The sequence below is a fragment of the Apus apus genome, chromosome 14 (genome assembly GCF_020740795.1).
Source record: "Apus apus isolate bApuApu2 chromosome 14, bApuApu2.pri.cur, whole genome shotgun sequence".
NCBI classification, from domain to species: Eukaryota; Metazoa; Chordata; class Aves; order Apodiformes; family Apodidae; genus Apus; species Apus apus.
Window position 1 is genome coordinate 12,899,771 of NC_067295.1, and position 18,931 is coordinate 12,918,701.

Sequence of the window (18,931 nt, forward strand, 5' to 3'; positions counted from 1 at the left end):
ATTGTAATTAATACAGTCTACACACCTAAACTAAGTCCTTGAAGAAGTAATTCAGTAACTTTACTTCAGAAGTGCTCCTTGCCAGCAGTGTAACCTGATGTAGTATGACCCAGGACCACTAAACTAAATTAAGGCTATTTTTGAAGTTTCATCATTTGTATTTGAAAATTTTGTTTATTACTATATTTTTGACTTATTGTTCACTCTCTTTAGGACAAACAGTGCAGCATTTTGAAGTCAGCATTGTGTAAAGAATCAGCATTTCATCCAATAAAATATATAACAAAATATATATATATTTTTTTTTTACTGGGGGATTTATTCTTTATGTATATCATCTCTAAAAGTAAGTCTCATTAAAACATATTTTGTATTTGTTTCTGATTTCATAACAATTATGATGGCTTACTAGTAACCACTATTTTATCCACAATAAAGTCTTCTAAAATACAGAGGTATAATTATAAACTACTTTAGCAATCATGACTAAAAACAATTCTTTCCCTTTAAATTATTTTAAGGCTTGAATGACTTTACAAATCACTTGGCAACATCATTTTTTCATATTATAACTAAAATGCCATATATATTAAAACCTTGCCAGGATTATTTAAGAATTCATTCAAGAAACAGAAAATCAAGTTTAAAGGCTGATACACATTTGGCTTAAATCCAGACCTTACTTTTTTTCTGCATATATGTGAAATTTCCTATAGCAGTTTTCACCAAAAAAAAAAGAGTTCTTCTTTAGGATACATGGGTAAATTTTCTACTCCCATTCCTGCTGTGCAGTTTTAACATAAAGTGCTATTTTGCCACAGTTTTGTTCCTAAAGTATTAGAAACTTAACAAGCCTAAATTTATATATATATAAAAAAAATCCATTTAAATGCCCTAATCAAATGATTTAGACTCCCCTGAGGTGGGAAACACTGCAGTCAAAACATGCAAGACTATAAATTGCCTCTTTCTTCATTAATTTTATCTACATAGTTATATTTATTTTGTTTGCTCTTCTAATCCTGCCTCACCTTGCCTAAAACACATTGTAAATTACACAGCTAATCCATGCAGACTATATCCAATTTGTTCCATATTTTATTAATAACATTTTAGTCCTTCCATCTTCTTCTGTCTCTTTCACAGTGCTCTGACTTCCTTCTTGCTTTCAGAGCACCCGTGGTGGAGCCCTCAGGTTGACAATACTTATGGCCTGTTCTAATCTGCCTCTTTGTGGTCAATGATCTGAAAACTAAAAAGTGTATAATTAGACACTGACATGTCCAAAGGAACTGTTATGGTCTATCATGTCACAGGCGTTGACCCAATAGACTGTAACAGTTTTGGTCTGCTGGATTAGGAATCGATGTTTTAGTAACTCCCTAACTCCATCTTTATCCTGTCTGCTGAAAACAACACACTTAAAAATGTTTAAGTCACACTTGCTTTCAATATCCTCAAAGAGTGAAGAGGCCAGTATGAATTATTCAAGAGATAATTCCTACTTTAAAACTGTTAGCCAGTACTTCCCCCCCCTCTTTTAGAGAAAAAAGTATGCATGAAAATGCAAAGGAATATGTTTATAATCACCATTATTTACTATTAATTTGTATTTTAAAGTAAGAAATTCCCAAGTTAAAACTCATGCTAGATAACCTTTGATCAAAAGAAAAACAAGGATATTGAAGTTGATATGTAGATGTCAGAATAGGTGCACTAACATTTTTTTTTTATTTATAAGCTTTTAATAGCTCCCACTATGTTCAAGAGGAAACTGGCAGCAAAAGTACCCAGCATCTCTAAGCTTGGAGTGCTTTAGGAAGCCAGGTATGGAAATCTAGGCTTTAGCATTCATCTGCCTTCTCTCAGTTTTTTCTTCACAATTTCTAGTATGGGTGTCAAACCAGAATTTACAGTACCAGCCAAGCCCTTCCTTTTCTCTTGAGACTCTTGAAATATCCCTGATGCTACAGAGAAGTAGAAGCAGGGTATGAAGATTACAAGCTCTGACACAATAAAATTTTAATAGTCAGTTTTTACCACCATTCTGGGCCAAGAACCCTAAGCTTTTTCACTACTGTGTTACCTCAGAGCTGAACTAGTGGAGTAGTTGTAATAGTTACATGGATTTTACATGAATACTGATATTACACACAGGTGAATCCAGCCTTCAAAGTATCAGAAAACATGTTAATTCTACCAAGTATTAGAGGAATGTATTAAAACATCAAAGCATCTATTGTAGCTTTCTAGAGTTGGTAAGAGATTGTATTTTTTATGAAAGGTAATAGTTTGCCACATTTTCCTACATTAATTAATATGACTCCCTGTGTCTCCCAAAAAAGTGGGATATCTACAGTTGTTTAGAATGAACCCTGTTTCAACCATTTGAAAGTACTCTATGCAAAACTTTTTTTATTTTCAGGAAAGTTCTTTGAAGTTGCTCTACATGGAACTCTGTTCATAATATTTTAAGCTCTTTTATTATATATTTTTTTCCTGCATCATCTTTATTTGTAATCATCCACTTTTACTAATGCCTTCACTAGGAGGCACTGTTCTGGCTATAACATGAATCATATACTCCAGTCATTCCCAAAACTGTGAGCTGAGTGATGAATATGGATTATGAAACACTAACATGATGCCAGTGATCCTCTAGTTTTCCACAGATCAGATACAGACATAAAGACATATAAGCCTAATCGGTAGATGCCCAAATCCATTACCTCTCTGTAACAGCAAAGAGAACGGTTTCATTTTTATTTGCAATATTGAGAATAAACAACCTTTAGCTACCACACAGGATAACCTCAAAAAAAAAACCCTAGACCAATCAAACATCACCACATTAAACCTAAGTGTTTGAAGAAGTGCTAAAAATATACTATATTACTGCTGGTACAACAGCTAAGCCCCATCTTTGTACCTGGTCAAGATGCTACCTGATCCTTTGCATTCTTAAAACGGGAGTAGCTCAGGATGGGCTGCACAATTCTTGTTTATGTATCATCTTGTCCCTCAAACCTCTCATTTTCTTAAGGTTCAACTTGTATAGCAAAATTCAAGAGGGTTTCAATGTTCCAGCTGGGATTAGAAGAGTAAAGATATCCCTGTATTCTATTATTTTTCCTCTTCCAGCCTGATTACATTAGAAATTAATACTGTATATAGAGGCTCTTTTCCCTAAGTCTTAGAAAGTCCAATAATGAAACGAAGTACTACATTTTATAATATTTATCCCCCTATAAAGTTATTTAATGGAAAATTAAATTCTGAATGAAGATGCTATTTGATTTTATATGCTCTTCAAACCTTAATTTTTAGTATGTAACAGTAGTAAGATACTCAATAAGAGAAAATACTTTGAATAAAACTATAATGGTTTGCATTGCTCAGTTAGAAAACAGAAGAGCTTAAAGCCTACACTATACAATAAAAATGACCTCCATTTACAGAAGCTTGTATTTTATATTCTGTGTATTTCGGTTGTTCATTCTAAGTTTTCATTCTGTAACATGCATGTTTCAAATTACATCAAATCTGCACCTACTCTATTTTAGGATAATCTGACCAAATATATCAAGTATTACTCTCAACTACTTGCCCAAAGATAACTGGAAAATATATTAATTTACATCTCTGTGACACTAGTACTTTGACAAAACTGACTACTTCACATAGGCATGTTAAAAATGTAAACTCTTAGAATATCAGGATTTTACCAGGAGTAAGATTTCAGATCTGGAAGATACAAAACTTCCATAGGAAAAAATCTCCTGTCTCAAATTTCATACAAAATCCTAGGTACAACCACAGAACATGTAACACAAACTGATAGTGAAAAAAACCCCAACATATACTATACTATACAATGTTATGTGCAAAGTATTTTGGAATATGCTTTATCTGCTTTTTTAAAAGTTTGGTAAAAAAAAAAAAAAAAGAGGTCAGCTTCCAGTGATGAGGGATCTAATCCAGACAACAAATAATTCAATGGGAATCTTCCCATTGTTTGTAGTGAGATTTAAATTTGACACTATTAGAAAAAGGGAATGAGATTCAGAACAAAATAGCTCTATACGTATGTGTGAGTGTATATGTGTGTGTGCATGTTTGTGGGTGGGTGATGGATGGGGAATGTGTGTATATATATGAATACACAATCATACATATATAAACACACATCATTATCATTATTAAGTACACCAGGGTTAGCAAGCAGCACAAGTGAAATGACTCAGCCCTTCAGACAAGGCTACTTTACTGTTACTGGGGTTTTACTTTCTCATACTTCCACATAGGCTTTCAGAAAGATTGCTGACAAAGTTAATATGCAAGAAAGGAACAGTTTTCTTACTCTGATCAAAGATGCAATAATCAAATCATAAAACACAAACCCAATAGCCAATCAATGTGAATGTCTGCCCATAGGCTTAATTCAAGCAAGCCATTCACTGAGCTATGTGATGGATCTGTCCAATCCAGTACAGCAGTACAGACATACTAGCAACACCAAGTGAACATGCAATGACAAAATGACAATACACCCCACTGCCATGCTTTGACTTCTTCTACATCCTATCTAGAAAACTTTATGACTTTGCTCGTTTCTCTTGCTTCAGACTTGGACAAAAAAATAGCAAATATATTTTTATTTATCTTATTAAAAAATGCTACATGAAAAAGCTGAATAAAATATTTATGAACATTTTATTGACAACTGATTTAGTGTCTTTTGCACATCCTTACAATTATTTGTGCCAGACACTCTCAGTTTAGACTTTGGCAGGCAAATCTCCAGAACAGTGAAGAACATATGTATAGCCCAATAGGTCCCCTTTTATCAGCTAAAAGAATCAGAAAACTTATCAGAAGTATTTTAAATACTGGAATGTTAAACGTGGCTTTTTGACCCATTTTTGCTTTAAGTACAACTTAATTTGATGATAGTTCATACAGTCTTAAAATCCAATTCTAAATCTTTTTAAGTTGTATTCTGGGGTTGTATTGCTTCATAAATAAACCAAAATGTACCTGTTAGTTTCTTCTTTTGTTTTTGTTTTACAACCCTAAGAAATTACTGGAGAAATCTGCAAGGTCCCTTGTGAAATTGTTTTCTGAAGCACATGATTTGTCTTAAATATTTAAGGGTTTCTGTGGATTGGTTTCATGAGTTTTCCTTGACACCTGATTCTCCCCTATATATCTGTTCTTTGCCTACTTCCAGTGACATTTCCAGCTGTGACAAACAAGGATACCATTGCATTTCTTCACAATAGAGCTCTCTTACAGTGATCATTATCCATTGACTTGGTCTATTGATTCTGGAGTCCCAAATCTTTCTGTTAACCTTTATTTTTAATTTACCAAAACATGTCTCCAATCTAGAGATTTCCTCTTCCCATCTCCTGACTTAAGAAGCCTGTCAAATATGGAACATTGGCATTCATCATGTCTATGAGCTGTGATCAAAAATTAAAGCTTTTTAATTTTTAAAAAATTAATATAAAGTAGTACTTCCACGATATGTCACTGCTTCAATAGCATATACTCAGTGGCCCTCACTTCATGGGCATTTTGCACTCACTTTTCTGGGCATTGTTTACACATACACAGGAAATATATTTAATGTGCAATTGAAATAAATAGAGGCTCAAATCAACAGTAAATAAGAGTACTGTATAATGAGATACGGACTCTTCCATATTGCCAGAGGACAGCAGATGATCAGTACATTGAGAAGATACAAGCAGCTGTACTGAACCATATTTCAGCACTTTCAATATTGAGAACTCACAAAAGTTACTAAATGAAATTCATTTAAAAGTGAATGAAATGTTAATCACATTAAGCAAATTGTAGTTGTGAGTAATCAGAGGTATCCATGTTTGCACATAATTTCCCACATGCAAAGAAATGTTTGAGCAGACTGACATTTGGTTTGTTCTCTATGCTAGTTTTAGGATTCTCCAATAAAGAAATTCAGTTACAGTATTTGTAATTAAGAAAAGAAACCATATTCATCTGGGGGAAGCAGCTTGAATATGAGGGTTAACCACATTTGAAAAGAGAAGCTAAGTTAACAAAAATCCAAAAGATATAAAATTCATTTAAGATATTTAAAATTATGCAAGCAAAGACAGGTTATTACAATTCTAATTATACACAAAGTGTATCTGAAAATTAGACATCTTTTCAAAAAAATAATTAAAGGTTGTAACAACTGCATTCCTACTGATGCCACCTCAAGCTTCCTTATACATCATTTAAGAGCTCTATCTTCTTAGGCAAATCCTTTACTTTTTTTTGTTAGCGTAACTCTTAGTAATGTTGACTCTCTACCCACAGCAGAACATGTGACCACCTGATGTTTTATTCTACAGCATTTGATTTGCTTTAAGAGAAGGAGCATTAACTCATAATTAAAGCATTGGGAAGTCGTCTCGATCCTGTTTGGTTTATGTAATGTCTAGGTTTTCAGAGATTCATTTTTTTCACAGGAATAAACACCCTGTAAAATGATCCAGGGACACCTTAATGATATCTGGCCAAAAATGTCTAAGCACAGGAGGTTATTTATAATTTTGTCCTTTCGGTTTAGTCGGTTGTTAGAAGCAGGAATAGTTTTGCATTATAAGCTCGCAGAAAAGTAGGAGAGCTGCGACATGCTAACACACCTTTGTGGAAATGAAATGAAACTACCGAGCAGCACTTCACCTTGGTAGGTTACCCTAAGTAGAAATAGTACATTGCCAACAAAGTGCACACAGCACAGGTCTACTTGACGTTACTGAACCAAAATTAATAGGAAGTAACTTGCTTACCTGTCTGACACAGCATGCCTCAGCCACACATGCAAATTGCTTTATTCACATAACTTTAAAAAATATCTCTTCATTACCCAGAATAAGCATTTGAAAGGCAAATACGCATGCACAGCATTTTAACATTCATACCATGGTACTTTCATCTAAAAATACAGAATCCATGAACAGCACTTCAAGCTAAGAAATAGTTTGCTGAAATTTCTTAATATGTTGATTTCTTTAAGAAACAGAAACATTTAAAACAATGTCTAATTTAGCATTGAATGAAAATTTTCAATACATATTCAAGGTTCAGGAAATTATCTCCATGATTCCAAGGGAAAATTATTTTTATATAATGAATTGAGAAGTGTGACCTTACTTCTCACTGCTGTTTTGAAGCAAAATATCCACATGTATCTGTCCTTCACAATGTACATCCTCCTCCCTTTATGACTGCACACTCTTCAAGTACTTGAAAACTAGTACTGATAGCATGGATTTTATTAAGGGTATGTTTTATGAAGAAAACACAGGCTATTCATTCTTTTCATTACAAAATAGTGTCCACACACTGCAAAGACTTAATTTTATGCAATCCTGTTCCTACTGAAGCCAACAGCAACTTAGACATTGACTTCAAAATGGGTCCCAATTTTCATCTTGCAAGAAGAGAATTTATATAACATCACTTTTAGTTTGTACAGGATAAGTCTTTGCATGTTTGTCTTAAGCAGATTTTAATATTATTTTATTCTGGGTATTATTTCCACCAAATGTGGTTTAGAATTTGAGGATAAAAATACAGAGCAAAACAATTAATATATATATATTTTTGTTGTTGTTTGTTTTCAGTATTTCAAAAAATCAAATGCCTGAAAAGAAAGCAAATGGAAAAAATATTGTTTTGCCTTGGACAGCTCAAGCTCAGACACAATTCATTCTCAGTTTCCACTGACTAAAACAGTGTCAATGAGAATTGAGAGCACTCAATGAGTTCAGGTTCTATATCAACAGAAATAATACTCCTAAGACAAATAATGATCTTTAGAAACAGACCATCATGAAGCTGTACGTATATTTATCTATGTTGCACAAGGGTCACAGGCATTAACTGGATGATCTACAGCTTGGGAATGTGCACAGCTCATGCCTGATTCTCAATTAAGGCCTAAAAATCTCTCAATTTATGGCTATTCATGGATTATAATCAAACAGCCTGCTTAGATATCACAATTATCTGCAGAGCAACAAGACAGTTATGAGACTTCAACAAGGCAAATTTATAGAATCGACTTCAACTTCCACTGGTCAAATATTTATTAGCAATAAATGAGGTCTTACCTGTCACTGTAGGCAGCTGCAGTGGCAGTGGCAGGCTGGGCATACCGGTAGGCAGCATAACCACCCTGAAACACAAACTCATGCTCTAACTGGATTGCTACAGCACCTTAAATAACATTCTGCAAAATTTAGCAACAAGTGAAAGAGCACTGTCATGCTGTAAGTGCAGTTCAAGGGTTAAGTACGCAGGAAATATGTCAGTAAATTGTTAAGCAAAATTTATCTCCACAAACTCGTTATGAATTGTCCCAAAGATCAGGAGAAAGCAATGAACTGCATTAATTAAGGTAAGGGTTTTTAAAAGACAATACTGCATTCTTCCACAAATTTTCAAGGAGCAATTGTTCTTATGGATGAGGTGTGTGCATGCTAATAAAACAATGCTGAACTTAAAAGAAAAACTCAACTAATAATAAATACTTTTTTTTTACAAAATACGATTTATCATCTCTCCTTGATTAAACCTACAAAATTGTGCACTCAATTAACACTTAATGTTACATAGGTTTCCAATTAATACATAAAATTATAATGAAGAAGCCAAATTCTCTTCTTCCATGAATTAACATTCAGTTGTATGTAACAGTAATTGCAGCTGTTCAATTAGGCAAACAGGACAAACAAACACACATTTGAAAGGAATTGTGTGCAGTGATGCATTGATTATCAAACTGTGAAAACAGCAGAGCTTCCTGTTCAATGGACCACGGAGTTATATCAACCATTTCAAAATGATCTCAGCATGCCAATTAACAAACAGAGGCCAGTCTCCACAGATAACACAAACATGATTTACGTCCCAATTAGAATTCACCACCCCATAATCCTCTGGGACAGGGGACTTTTCTACTGCCTTTCCCCACCTTCCCCCCACCTTCACAAAGAGTTGAGTAAGAAAGTATCAGATCACTCAGCTTTGAAAAAAATTCACTCTTTTGCTAAAGGGTTTGCTTTAATGGTTGGATTGGGGTTTTTTTTTGGAAGGCTGCATTCACACCAGATTTGCTGAAGCATGGAGAACAGGCTACGATGTGTCCACCTTTGCTGTAGCAGTAGTGCACTTACTGCAGGAACTTGTGTGGCTTTTCTATCTTGGTTTGACAAAGAAAAAAATCACTCTCTTCAGAAACGCCATTTCAACTGTTTTACAAGCTATCTCCCCTTCTACTACTTTGCTTGGCAGAATCACTTTCACACCAATCAGGTGTAAACCACTGTTGGGCTGAAGATCTGAAGCAGCTGGCTTTTGGAAATCAATCATTTAGCTGATAATGCCACATCACCCTAAGAATAAACAGATGTTTTACATATACCGACAGCTCATTAGAAACTCCAGGCTTTAAACCATCAGCTCACTTGAGGACCATTCTTTCTGACTGCTCTAAGTGCTCACACAGGGAGCAGCACATTTACCTCCCCAGTCCTGGTCAGCTCCTGCCAGCAGCCATCGTGTCACCCCCCTGGCAGAAGGAGGGGGTTGCAGGACACTAGCTGTGCTCTTGCCCGTGCAGCACACGCTGCCTCGCGGGGCCAGCACAGCAGCACTGAGATGAAATACTTTCTCATTTCAGATCATTTGATTTTTATAAACCAATAGAAGGCTATTACTGTCAAAAATGTATACTAGGCACATATTGCTTGCAGGTATGTGCATAGAGGTAATCAGATGTCAAATAATGTCACTGAGTGCAAACCGAGCCAGGGAGCAGTGAGGCTGAGAGATGATAATGCAAGCTGCACACTTTGTCTGGCTTCTGCTACAAGGAGAAAGGTGAGATATTATACACATTTATCTGTTCTTCCTTCTTGGTTTGTCAGTGTTAAATATAGCAACTTTATTTTTTTCTTTTTTCTTTTTTTTGTGCTGATACAAGGGAGTACAAATGGTAGAAAATGTAAAGAAGATATTAAATTTGCTTTACTGATCCAGTCCTGAGCATGTGTCAGACTGCCAGTCGTTCTGCAGCATGACACCATTCTGTTCCCCACATGTAGGACCCCCTCATTGTCCTGTAGTCCATTTCTGAAACCCCCTATTTACACGTGAGAGCTACTTCATTTCAACCCCTCTATGCCAGTGGTACAGACCTGAGAATGGGCCACCAGGAGCAGTATCAATGTTTTGCTGTTCTTAATCAGACAAAAATGAGACAGGCTGTTCACATACTGGCTAGTTTTAAGCTTGAGGACTGTGGGCTCTTTGAGAACTGGTTTTCTTTCTCTTATTTTATTATCATTAAAAATTGGTCAGTCTGTGAAGACGGACCTTTCCTTCCTCCCTAAATATAAGAGTTAAATTCCTTTTAGGCTTACATTTTTATTTGCTTTCGTCAAAGACTCACTGCTGAACAATGAACCTTAACTCTGAACTTTATTAAGATTCAACAATCAGGATGACATTTGTGAGAGTCCTGAAAAGACTGAATCTAAAGCAATAAAAATAAAAAGAGATCGAAGTTATTGAATTTGCCTGAATTCTTTGGAGAACTAAAATGCAGCACATATTTGGTTACCAAGAAAATCAGAGTTCTCTACCAGGCCGTGTCATGAGTTCATATTTTTAACATAAGTTCTCGTATAATTACACATGTAAACGTTCTTAAGCAAATTGTTTTTACAAGGTTTGTGTTCTGCAGTTTTGGTGTGGTACTAAGTTTTCTTATTCTTTTTCTTCAGTTAGCTCAGATGATTTAGCATTGTAAAAACAAAACACCTGAAGGTACACTTTACACTGGGAATCAGGATGGGAAACTGATTCAAACCCCTGAATGCTAAACTTCTATGACAAGTTCTACTTGACAGTTTTTCTCTAATTTTTAACTTGGCTGATATCTTAGATGAAAACGTTCACTACGTATTCACCTCTTGAGTTACATATTAAATATTCATCTTCATGCCTTAGACTCTATTGCAAAACAAAATATTGACAAAGTTATGTAATAATCACATAAAAATTAATCATCATTTTCAGTTCCTGTTTTAGTACATTCAAATAGAGTACCTGACTGTTCTGCTTTAAATTGTTATTTTGAAAATTCAGCTAAAATAATGAAAAAATGTCTGCTGCCTTTTCTGTGCTCCCATATTTGCTACCTCCAAAGCAACAATAAGACAATGATATAACAGCTTAAGTTGCCTTAAAAAAATAAGTATAGTCAATACCCTTGCAGATAAATTATAGAGATGTATCTCATTGCTATAAAACACTGAACTGGACAGTCACAATAGTAACTGTTGTATTTCATGGGATATACAAATATCTCTGATTTTGTGATAGAATCTGGAAAATAAAATGCAACTAGTAGACTATTATAATTTATACACATAGAACCCATTTTCTCACATAATTACTTGACTATTAGCATGATTTCACGAGTCTAAACTCAGCATAATGAGTTTTTTTCCATCAGTATGTCATACCTGTGGTAATTTATTGCCAAACACAGGCTCTTGCAATACTGCTCTATAAGGAAACAGAAATGTAATGATTTGAATGAGTAAGGAAAGAAGAATGAAATGAAAGATGTAAGGAAGGAGTCTAGACAAATTCTCCACAGCCAATCATTGCAATTTTCCTCTCAATGTGTCTCTGCGGAACAGTCAAATTGGAAATGATCTGTCAACAATCAATAGCCAATTATTACAGAGAAATATTATTCAATTTTAGAAAGAAATTGCAGAATTTTTATATGAGATGAAAAAATGGAAATGAACAGAAAATCAAATGCATCTGAATTTTAAAATAAAGCCTATATATTTGTATTACGAATAATTTCTGCAAAAATTAGTTACACAAACATACATCTATAGATTAAAAAAAACATGTATACATGAGTCTATCACCTCCTAAAACATCTAAATTACCTTTTGATCTCAGATGTTCATACAGATAAACTAAAGTGACCCCAAATTATGGGTACTTCTTTTCATTAGTTTTTCCTACTACTAACATGTTTAATATTCTATGTGAAAGTTGAATCATTTTTCCTCAGTTTTTACTTCCTTTCATTTAAGGATCTGAAAGTATATTGTTAGTATAAATTAGTCAAGGCTCAAAACCTTCTCTAGTATTGAGATTTATACCTGTCTTAGTAGCTGCACATAGAGGAATGGGATTAAAAATGGCACAAATTGCACTCAGCCCTGCATAATACAGAAAGCAGAAGTAATCCTTTCCTCTTCCTCCACTCATATGATATTGAGGTTTAAACAGTATTTGTTCTGCTCATGGAGTAAAAGTTTGACTAGGAGAGTTAAAATTAAAATATCCACCACCTCTTTGTGCTGGCTCAACTTCTGGAACAGGCCTATGGGCAAGATTCATGTTATTTCTGTATTGTGTTCCCAGAGGCACCTGTTGCCTCAAAGAAACTTTTGGTAATATAACCTAACTGATACCACCTATATTCATTGCAACCAAGTACAATCACCAGGACTGATCTAGCAGTTTTTTAAATGTTCACATCACAGATAGAGATCAGAGAGATGAAAAGACATTTCAGTATAGATCTCAAAACTCTTTAAAAGTTATCATGGAGCGTTCCAGCACAGCGAGCACTAGGAGAAACAATCCACTTGTCCTCGGGGATTCTTTTGCCCTTGAAAAAGTCTTTTTTCCACTTCTGTTTTTGTGAGTCACAAGAAACAGCACATCCTTCCATTTAATGAAACACAAACGTCTTTAGCACTTGAAAGAAAGAGTTCAGTGCTAAATGCATATCATCACTTCCCGCAGCAAAACAGTGCCTCTCAGGGTATCTGATAGCATTCATGAAATCCTATCTGGTATCATGGGAACATTGTTTAGATAATTATATCTGCTCAGAAAAACAAACAAAACCACCTATGTAGTTATATGTTGCTGTGGACCCTTGACAGCTGCAGGATCACCAGAGAACAAGGTTCAACAGCCTTGCTGCGAACTAGAAGACTGACCAATATGCAGGGCTAATTGATACTGCCGTGGCACTGCTGGACCTGGGGGTGACAGAGTTCAGAAGGTTTTCCTGTTTCTGAGCCTTCCTACATTCTAGGTGTAGATTGAAGACTGACACGTCCTGAGAACATTCTTTAAAAAAAATAACAGATTTAAGATAAAGCAGAGCAATAGTGTAGAACTATTATTCCAACTGCATATTTCTGTGCCTGTTACCATTTTTGCTTCATTTTGTGGAGTGTATTCTCTTATTTTCACAGTTGTCAGTCTTCATCTAGGAACTTCTATATTTGCTGGCAGGCAACCTTAATTCTCTTTTAATGACTTTTGCTCTTAGTGAATCAATACTTAATTTCAAAAGGTCTTCCTTACTTCCTAATAATCTCCTTTATTTTTCCTAATCAAAGGCACATTTAAAAAGGAATTCAATAGCTCAGCTATTTCAGAAGCATTATTACATTCCTTATACAACTATATGAAATACATAATATATTATATTGCATCTAGAACTGTGGCTGTTGATTTTTCATTTTAAACTGTACTTTCTACCTATTTTTATATTGCTGTTCTCTTCTTTTCCTCTGGATAGTATTAAGCAGCTCTGGCTTTTTGCTGCTCCTGGTTCACCCTGCAGTTCTTACCCAACCAGTATCTTTGTAGGCCTCCCTCCTTCCTTCCCACAAAATCTAGCCATCAAAAGCTACACTGATAGTTACTTAGGAAAAGATTAGCAGGGATCATATTACTGTTGGTACTCAATGTAATCATATCAGAATGAAACCCACTTTGATACACTTGCATATTCTGGTCTGGCCTTTCAGTACTATTAAGTTTAGCTTTCTGTGGTATTTTTAAGGTTCCTTTCTCTCCAGTCTGTTATTAAAAACTACATCATTGTTTTTTAGGTTTTGTTGTTTTGTTTTGTTTTTTCACAAAGCATTTGTTCTTTCACAAAGCTTCAGCTCTGCACTTAAAATGAACAGCTGAATAGAACTATGTCATCATCAATTAGGATTTAATAACTTGGTCCCCTGCAAACTAATACACTAAGAATTAACACAAACTAATTTCCAGAAGAGTGTTTTGATGTAAAGGTAAACATTATGATGCATTAAGATAGCTAAGACATGCAATCAGAAACACAAAGCTGTGCCTGAGTGAAAACCAGTACAGTTATTCCATTTTCTAGGGCACGTGGAAATTCCAGACGACAAAACCGTGGCCAGGCTAGAAACGAGTAATTTCTTTGGAATCTTTCTGATTGAAGTAACTTTCCATTTGGAAACAAAATGTTAAAGTCTACAAAATGTAAGGCCACCTAAAAATAATACTGTCAATCATCAAAAGAGAGATTCCCTTTTTCCAACAGCAGAGGGTTCCAAAACTACAAACTGCTACATTAATATTTAGTTTCCACCTATACTACTGCATTAAGTAACCCTGAGAGAGACATCTTGGTGCCTTTCAAAAATTTGGGTGGGGAACCTGAGCAAAATGGATGTCTCATTCTTTTGTCAGTTTGAAGAAAATATGAACATTGGAAACCACACTTGAAGAAATTCCACTCTGTACCATGTATCCTATACAGCTCAGAAATTGAGCAGCAAGGTGTTCGGTGAGATTAGAGCAGCACACTACACATCAGCAAGCCTTGGGCTAATGGGCAATTCTCCTGTGTCATTAACAATATGTTACTGATAACATCACTAGGTACATAGGGAGAGAATTTTAACCCATGCTAATTTATTTTAAATATATATTTAATCTACATAAATGATTTTTCAGCCTTTTTCTACCTCCATAAGAAAACTAAAGACTACTTCATGCATAAATTCAGATCGTGTTTTTATACGAAAATTTACTTAAAAAAAATATGTTCCATTGGAAATAGTTCTAAAAGATTGCTGATAGTGAATACAAGAAATGTTTTCTAGCACTACCTATTGAATTTTTAACATTCACACCAATTTCAACTTATCCATCTCTTTCTATCTCAACAGAGACAGTACAACAGAATTACAAGTGGGTTAGAGAAAGTTGTCTGGTGAAATAAAGATACTATCTGCAACTTAGGGCTAGATTGTTTTAGCAAAATAATATGAAATGTGAAAGACTGCTGGAGTATCAGTAAAGTATTTTACCTCTACACACAGGATATTAGAGTTTATTGTTTTAGAAGAGTGAAATTCAGCCTCAACCACCCGAAATGTCTTGCATACTCAGACATGAGTAGCCTCTTTGTATAAATTCAAGGCAAAAACTTCAGTATTGGTAAAAAAACTAAAAAAAAATATTATTTCAAAGGCAAGTGGTTGCCAGTGAGGGGAAGTATGCAGTGACTCACCCAGGACCATATATCCTCACTAACAAATATATCCACTTCTTGTATCATGAGCAGCCTCTACCCATTTCATTTGAATTAACTGGATTTTTAAAGAGCAGATGGAAGTCTATTCAGATTACAGCCACATCTTAAACTTAGTATGTCATTAAGCTTGACTATCACCATGGCACTTATATACACCCACTTTTGCCTGGATTTGGGAAATTTATATTTCTCTATAAAGTATTTTCATACTTCAGATAATAATATTCAGCCTACCCGGATTTTTAAATAAGAGCTTTTGGGGATTTGCAGAAGAATGCTTCTGCTTTGTTTTTATTTTTTCTTTGAACTCCAATTTTGAAGGGAGACACCCCTCCACACATGCACACACATTTTTCACATCTTTTTGCATTCATTCAGCATTTGATTGAAGAGTTAATTCAGCTCCACTGAACAATGATAGATGTAATGAACAGAAAGGTCTTCCAATGTGAGAGATATTCTTCTCAATTCTTTCTGACAGGCAAGGGATGGTAAATAGACAAAACAGAGTCAAGCTAGGCAGCAAAGTTGTAAAAAGAATGACTCTGGTAATGTACAAGGACAGCATGCACATCAATGAATACTTACATAAATGTCTGCACCATAAAATCCATCCTGGTATACAACACTGCAAGGATGCACACACAAAGAAAAACATCCATATTAGTGCATTTCCACATGCAAATGCCACCAACCCCTGCACAGCTGAGGTTAGTCTTGTCACAAGAACAGAGGGAGGGGGGAAGGAAGGCACTCTTCACATTGGTTAAGGAGGTTGGGAGTAACCATCAGAAGTGAAACTCTTCCAAATACATCATCTTATAAAGTATGCCAAATGCTTAGTCAGAGCATGGCAGGATCAGAAAATAATGTAAGGTTTGTTGGGTTTTTTTAGGAACCACACATTGGCAGCATGTTTTCTATACACATTTTCAGTGGGCCAATCCTACAATCAGTTTAAACATTGACAAATGCTATCCTTTGAGCTACGAGTTTCTTGTCCTGCAATTAGCGCAGCCCTCTGAAACAAAGTGGTAGTTGTCACTACTTACACAGAAAACTAAATGAAGCATAAGTTTATATTGTGAGATGAATGTGTGAAATAATTATAGTGGTGGCATTCTACCTATTGGGTCAAAGCTTGGTACCTCAATGTCCACAGAGGAGAATATTCCCAGGTACTGCATTGTTGGCTTGATACACATTTCCGACAGTGACAACAGGTCTGCTAAGAAGGTCTTAGCATTACTCTTATTCTTAAAAGTACTAACCTTCCTCACTTTGTCATTTTACAACTTTGTCACATGTCCCAATGGTTCTGAGCTGCCCTGCACTTTTGGTTGGATACATTACTATTTATCTGAAAAAATTGTTATATTGCTGTTAACAGTTTACCCAAAGACAGCTGCAGGTCAGCTAAGACAAATTGTCACTTTAAATAGTTCAAATTTTAGATTCTAAACCCTTGAGGATATGTGACACAGTATGACACAGATAGTTTACATGACTGCATTAAATACAACTGGAAGTACACAACGGTGGTCTTCCAATTACAGAAATTACGTAAGACCTGCAATTTTACATTAATTTGGCAGCTCTGCAACTTCAGATGGGTATTTCCAATCTCAGAGTCAACTCAGGCTGTTTCAAGACCTAAATATGGGAACACACAATAGGGATTTTGCAACAATATTTTCTATTTGGGAATACTGTTATCTGGCAATAGCAGTTATTACCATGTTGCTAGCCTAAGCTGTTTTGCAATTCCAACAGGAATTTTCATGTCAGAAATATAACTGATCTATTGAGGTCAATGACCAAAGCCCACAGGGCTGAGCTGGTATGTGTCTAAGTCAGAATCCCTTGAGCAAATCATAAATATGCATGCATGCACATAAAACACATTGATAAAACCACACTGATGATAAAAACTTGCTGTGGAATAATAATGTGTGAAAACTCAGGTCCACTTAAATCGGAGTGTCTGCCATTTGCTTCAACAAGGTCAGACCTTTGCTCATGTATTTCTCCATTTCTGAAGTCTGCAGAGCAAAAATATGCCAAACCTCATCTACACTGGCAGCATTCAGAGAGCTTCCTGTTGGCACTGTAGTGTACCTTCATTTTAGTTTTGATATTCTCATTAAGATACTACACGTTTTTCTTATACCCATTTGCATGTAAGAAATAAAGCTTTCTCATGGCTGTGAGGTAGAAGTACACACTCGTGAACAACATGGAAGGAGCCTCATGAGATCACATACAAATGATACAAAGTCTACCGAAGCCACGACCCCCAGTTCCTAATATCCCTCCACTGCTCGCGCTGGGATGAGGTGGAAGAGATGGGAAAGAAGGAATGAAGTTGAGGACTGGGAGGAAGGGGCAGGGAGGGAGGGAAGGTGGTTTAGGTTATTTGTTTCTAACCATCCAAGTGCAATTTAATCAGCAAGAAATGAGTTTTCAATTCAAGCCCATTTTGCCCATGATGGTAACCAGTAAGCGATCTCCCTGTGTTTATATCATCTCAAGAGCCTTTCCATCTCACTTTCCCTCCCTCTATGCTCTTGAGGAGGGGGAATGAGAGGGTGGCTGGGTGAGGGCCTGGCAGCCAGCCAAGGTCAACCCACCACAGTACATTAAAGCATACTACTTTCCATTATTATTACACATTGCTAGTCAGAAAGTTATGCTTTTGAGACAGTATCTGTCAGGAAGGGCACCTTTTTTACTTCCTCCTCTTGGTGATCTATAAATACACTCTAAAAATGTCATAAGATGAATACGGGCTGATACATTTTGAATTCCCAGGTGCAGCTGCTTGTAATCTTGGACAGGTCACTTCATTCACCTAGGCCTTCCTGGTACATATAATGCTCAGTCATGTACAAAGATTTATTTTGAATTATGAAGGTGCAGCTGCTGGATAAATATTATACCAAAGGAAGTATCCAACACTAAAATGAGACATGAGAGCATGACTCCATCAATAAGCATGGTTAGTAATAAGATGAAACGACAGAATCAAGCAAATGAGGATCACATTTCCAAGCAGGACAAGCACTGTGATAAGATACCAGCTGATTTCCTCCACATGGTCTTGTAATATGATACTAATGTTAAATAGAAAACTTTCTGCTTCTTTCAAAGTTTGAGGAAAAGTAATTCTTCACATTTTCATAGATTTCCAGAGAATATTTTCTATATTCACTGTCCTTGTCATTTTTGACTCCCATGACTGAATCTTAGCAGTGGAGTCAAATGTATTTTCTAATAGCACCCTTCATCAGGACAAAGTACAAAATACCAAGAGCTGTGTTTTGTTCTTGCGCTTTTCTTCCTTCAGTATATAATTTTCCAAAGGGTAATTTGCTTGGCTTATCATCCCCTTTTCTCTCTCTGAAACTGTAGGCAGAAAACAGATGATAAGACCCATCTCACCACAGCTTCTTTTACACTTAATATTAAAAAAAT

General features: G+C 35.5%; 1 protein-coding gene across 41 annotated transcripts in view; it reads right to left on the bottom strand.

The window, feature by feature from the left end:
• Window positions 1-18,931, bottom strand: part of RBFOX1 (RNA binding fox-1 homolog 1) — a 1,074,031-nt gene that overhangs the window by 22,231 nt on the left and 1,032,869 nt on the right. For 36 of the 41 annotated variants that reach the window (XM_051631846.1, XM_051631815.1, XM_051631819.1 and 33 more), the window contains 2 exons: window positions 16,046-16,085; window positions 8,154-8,218 (listed from right to left, as the gene is read on the bottom strand). The exons of 1 other annotated variant lie outside the window; for it this stretch is intronic. In XM_051631846.1, the coding sequence (XP_051487806.1) occupies window positions 8,154-8,218; window positions 16,046-16,085 (105 nt within the window). The remainder of the gene's footprint in view (window positions 1-8,153; window positions 8,219-16,045; window positions 16,086-18,931) is intronic. 4 more of the 41 variants (XM_051631814.1, XM_051631813.1, XM_051631816.1 and 1 more) reach the window with 1 other exon arrangement.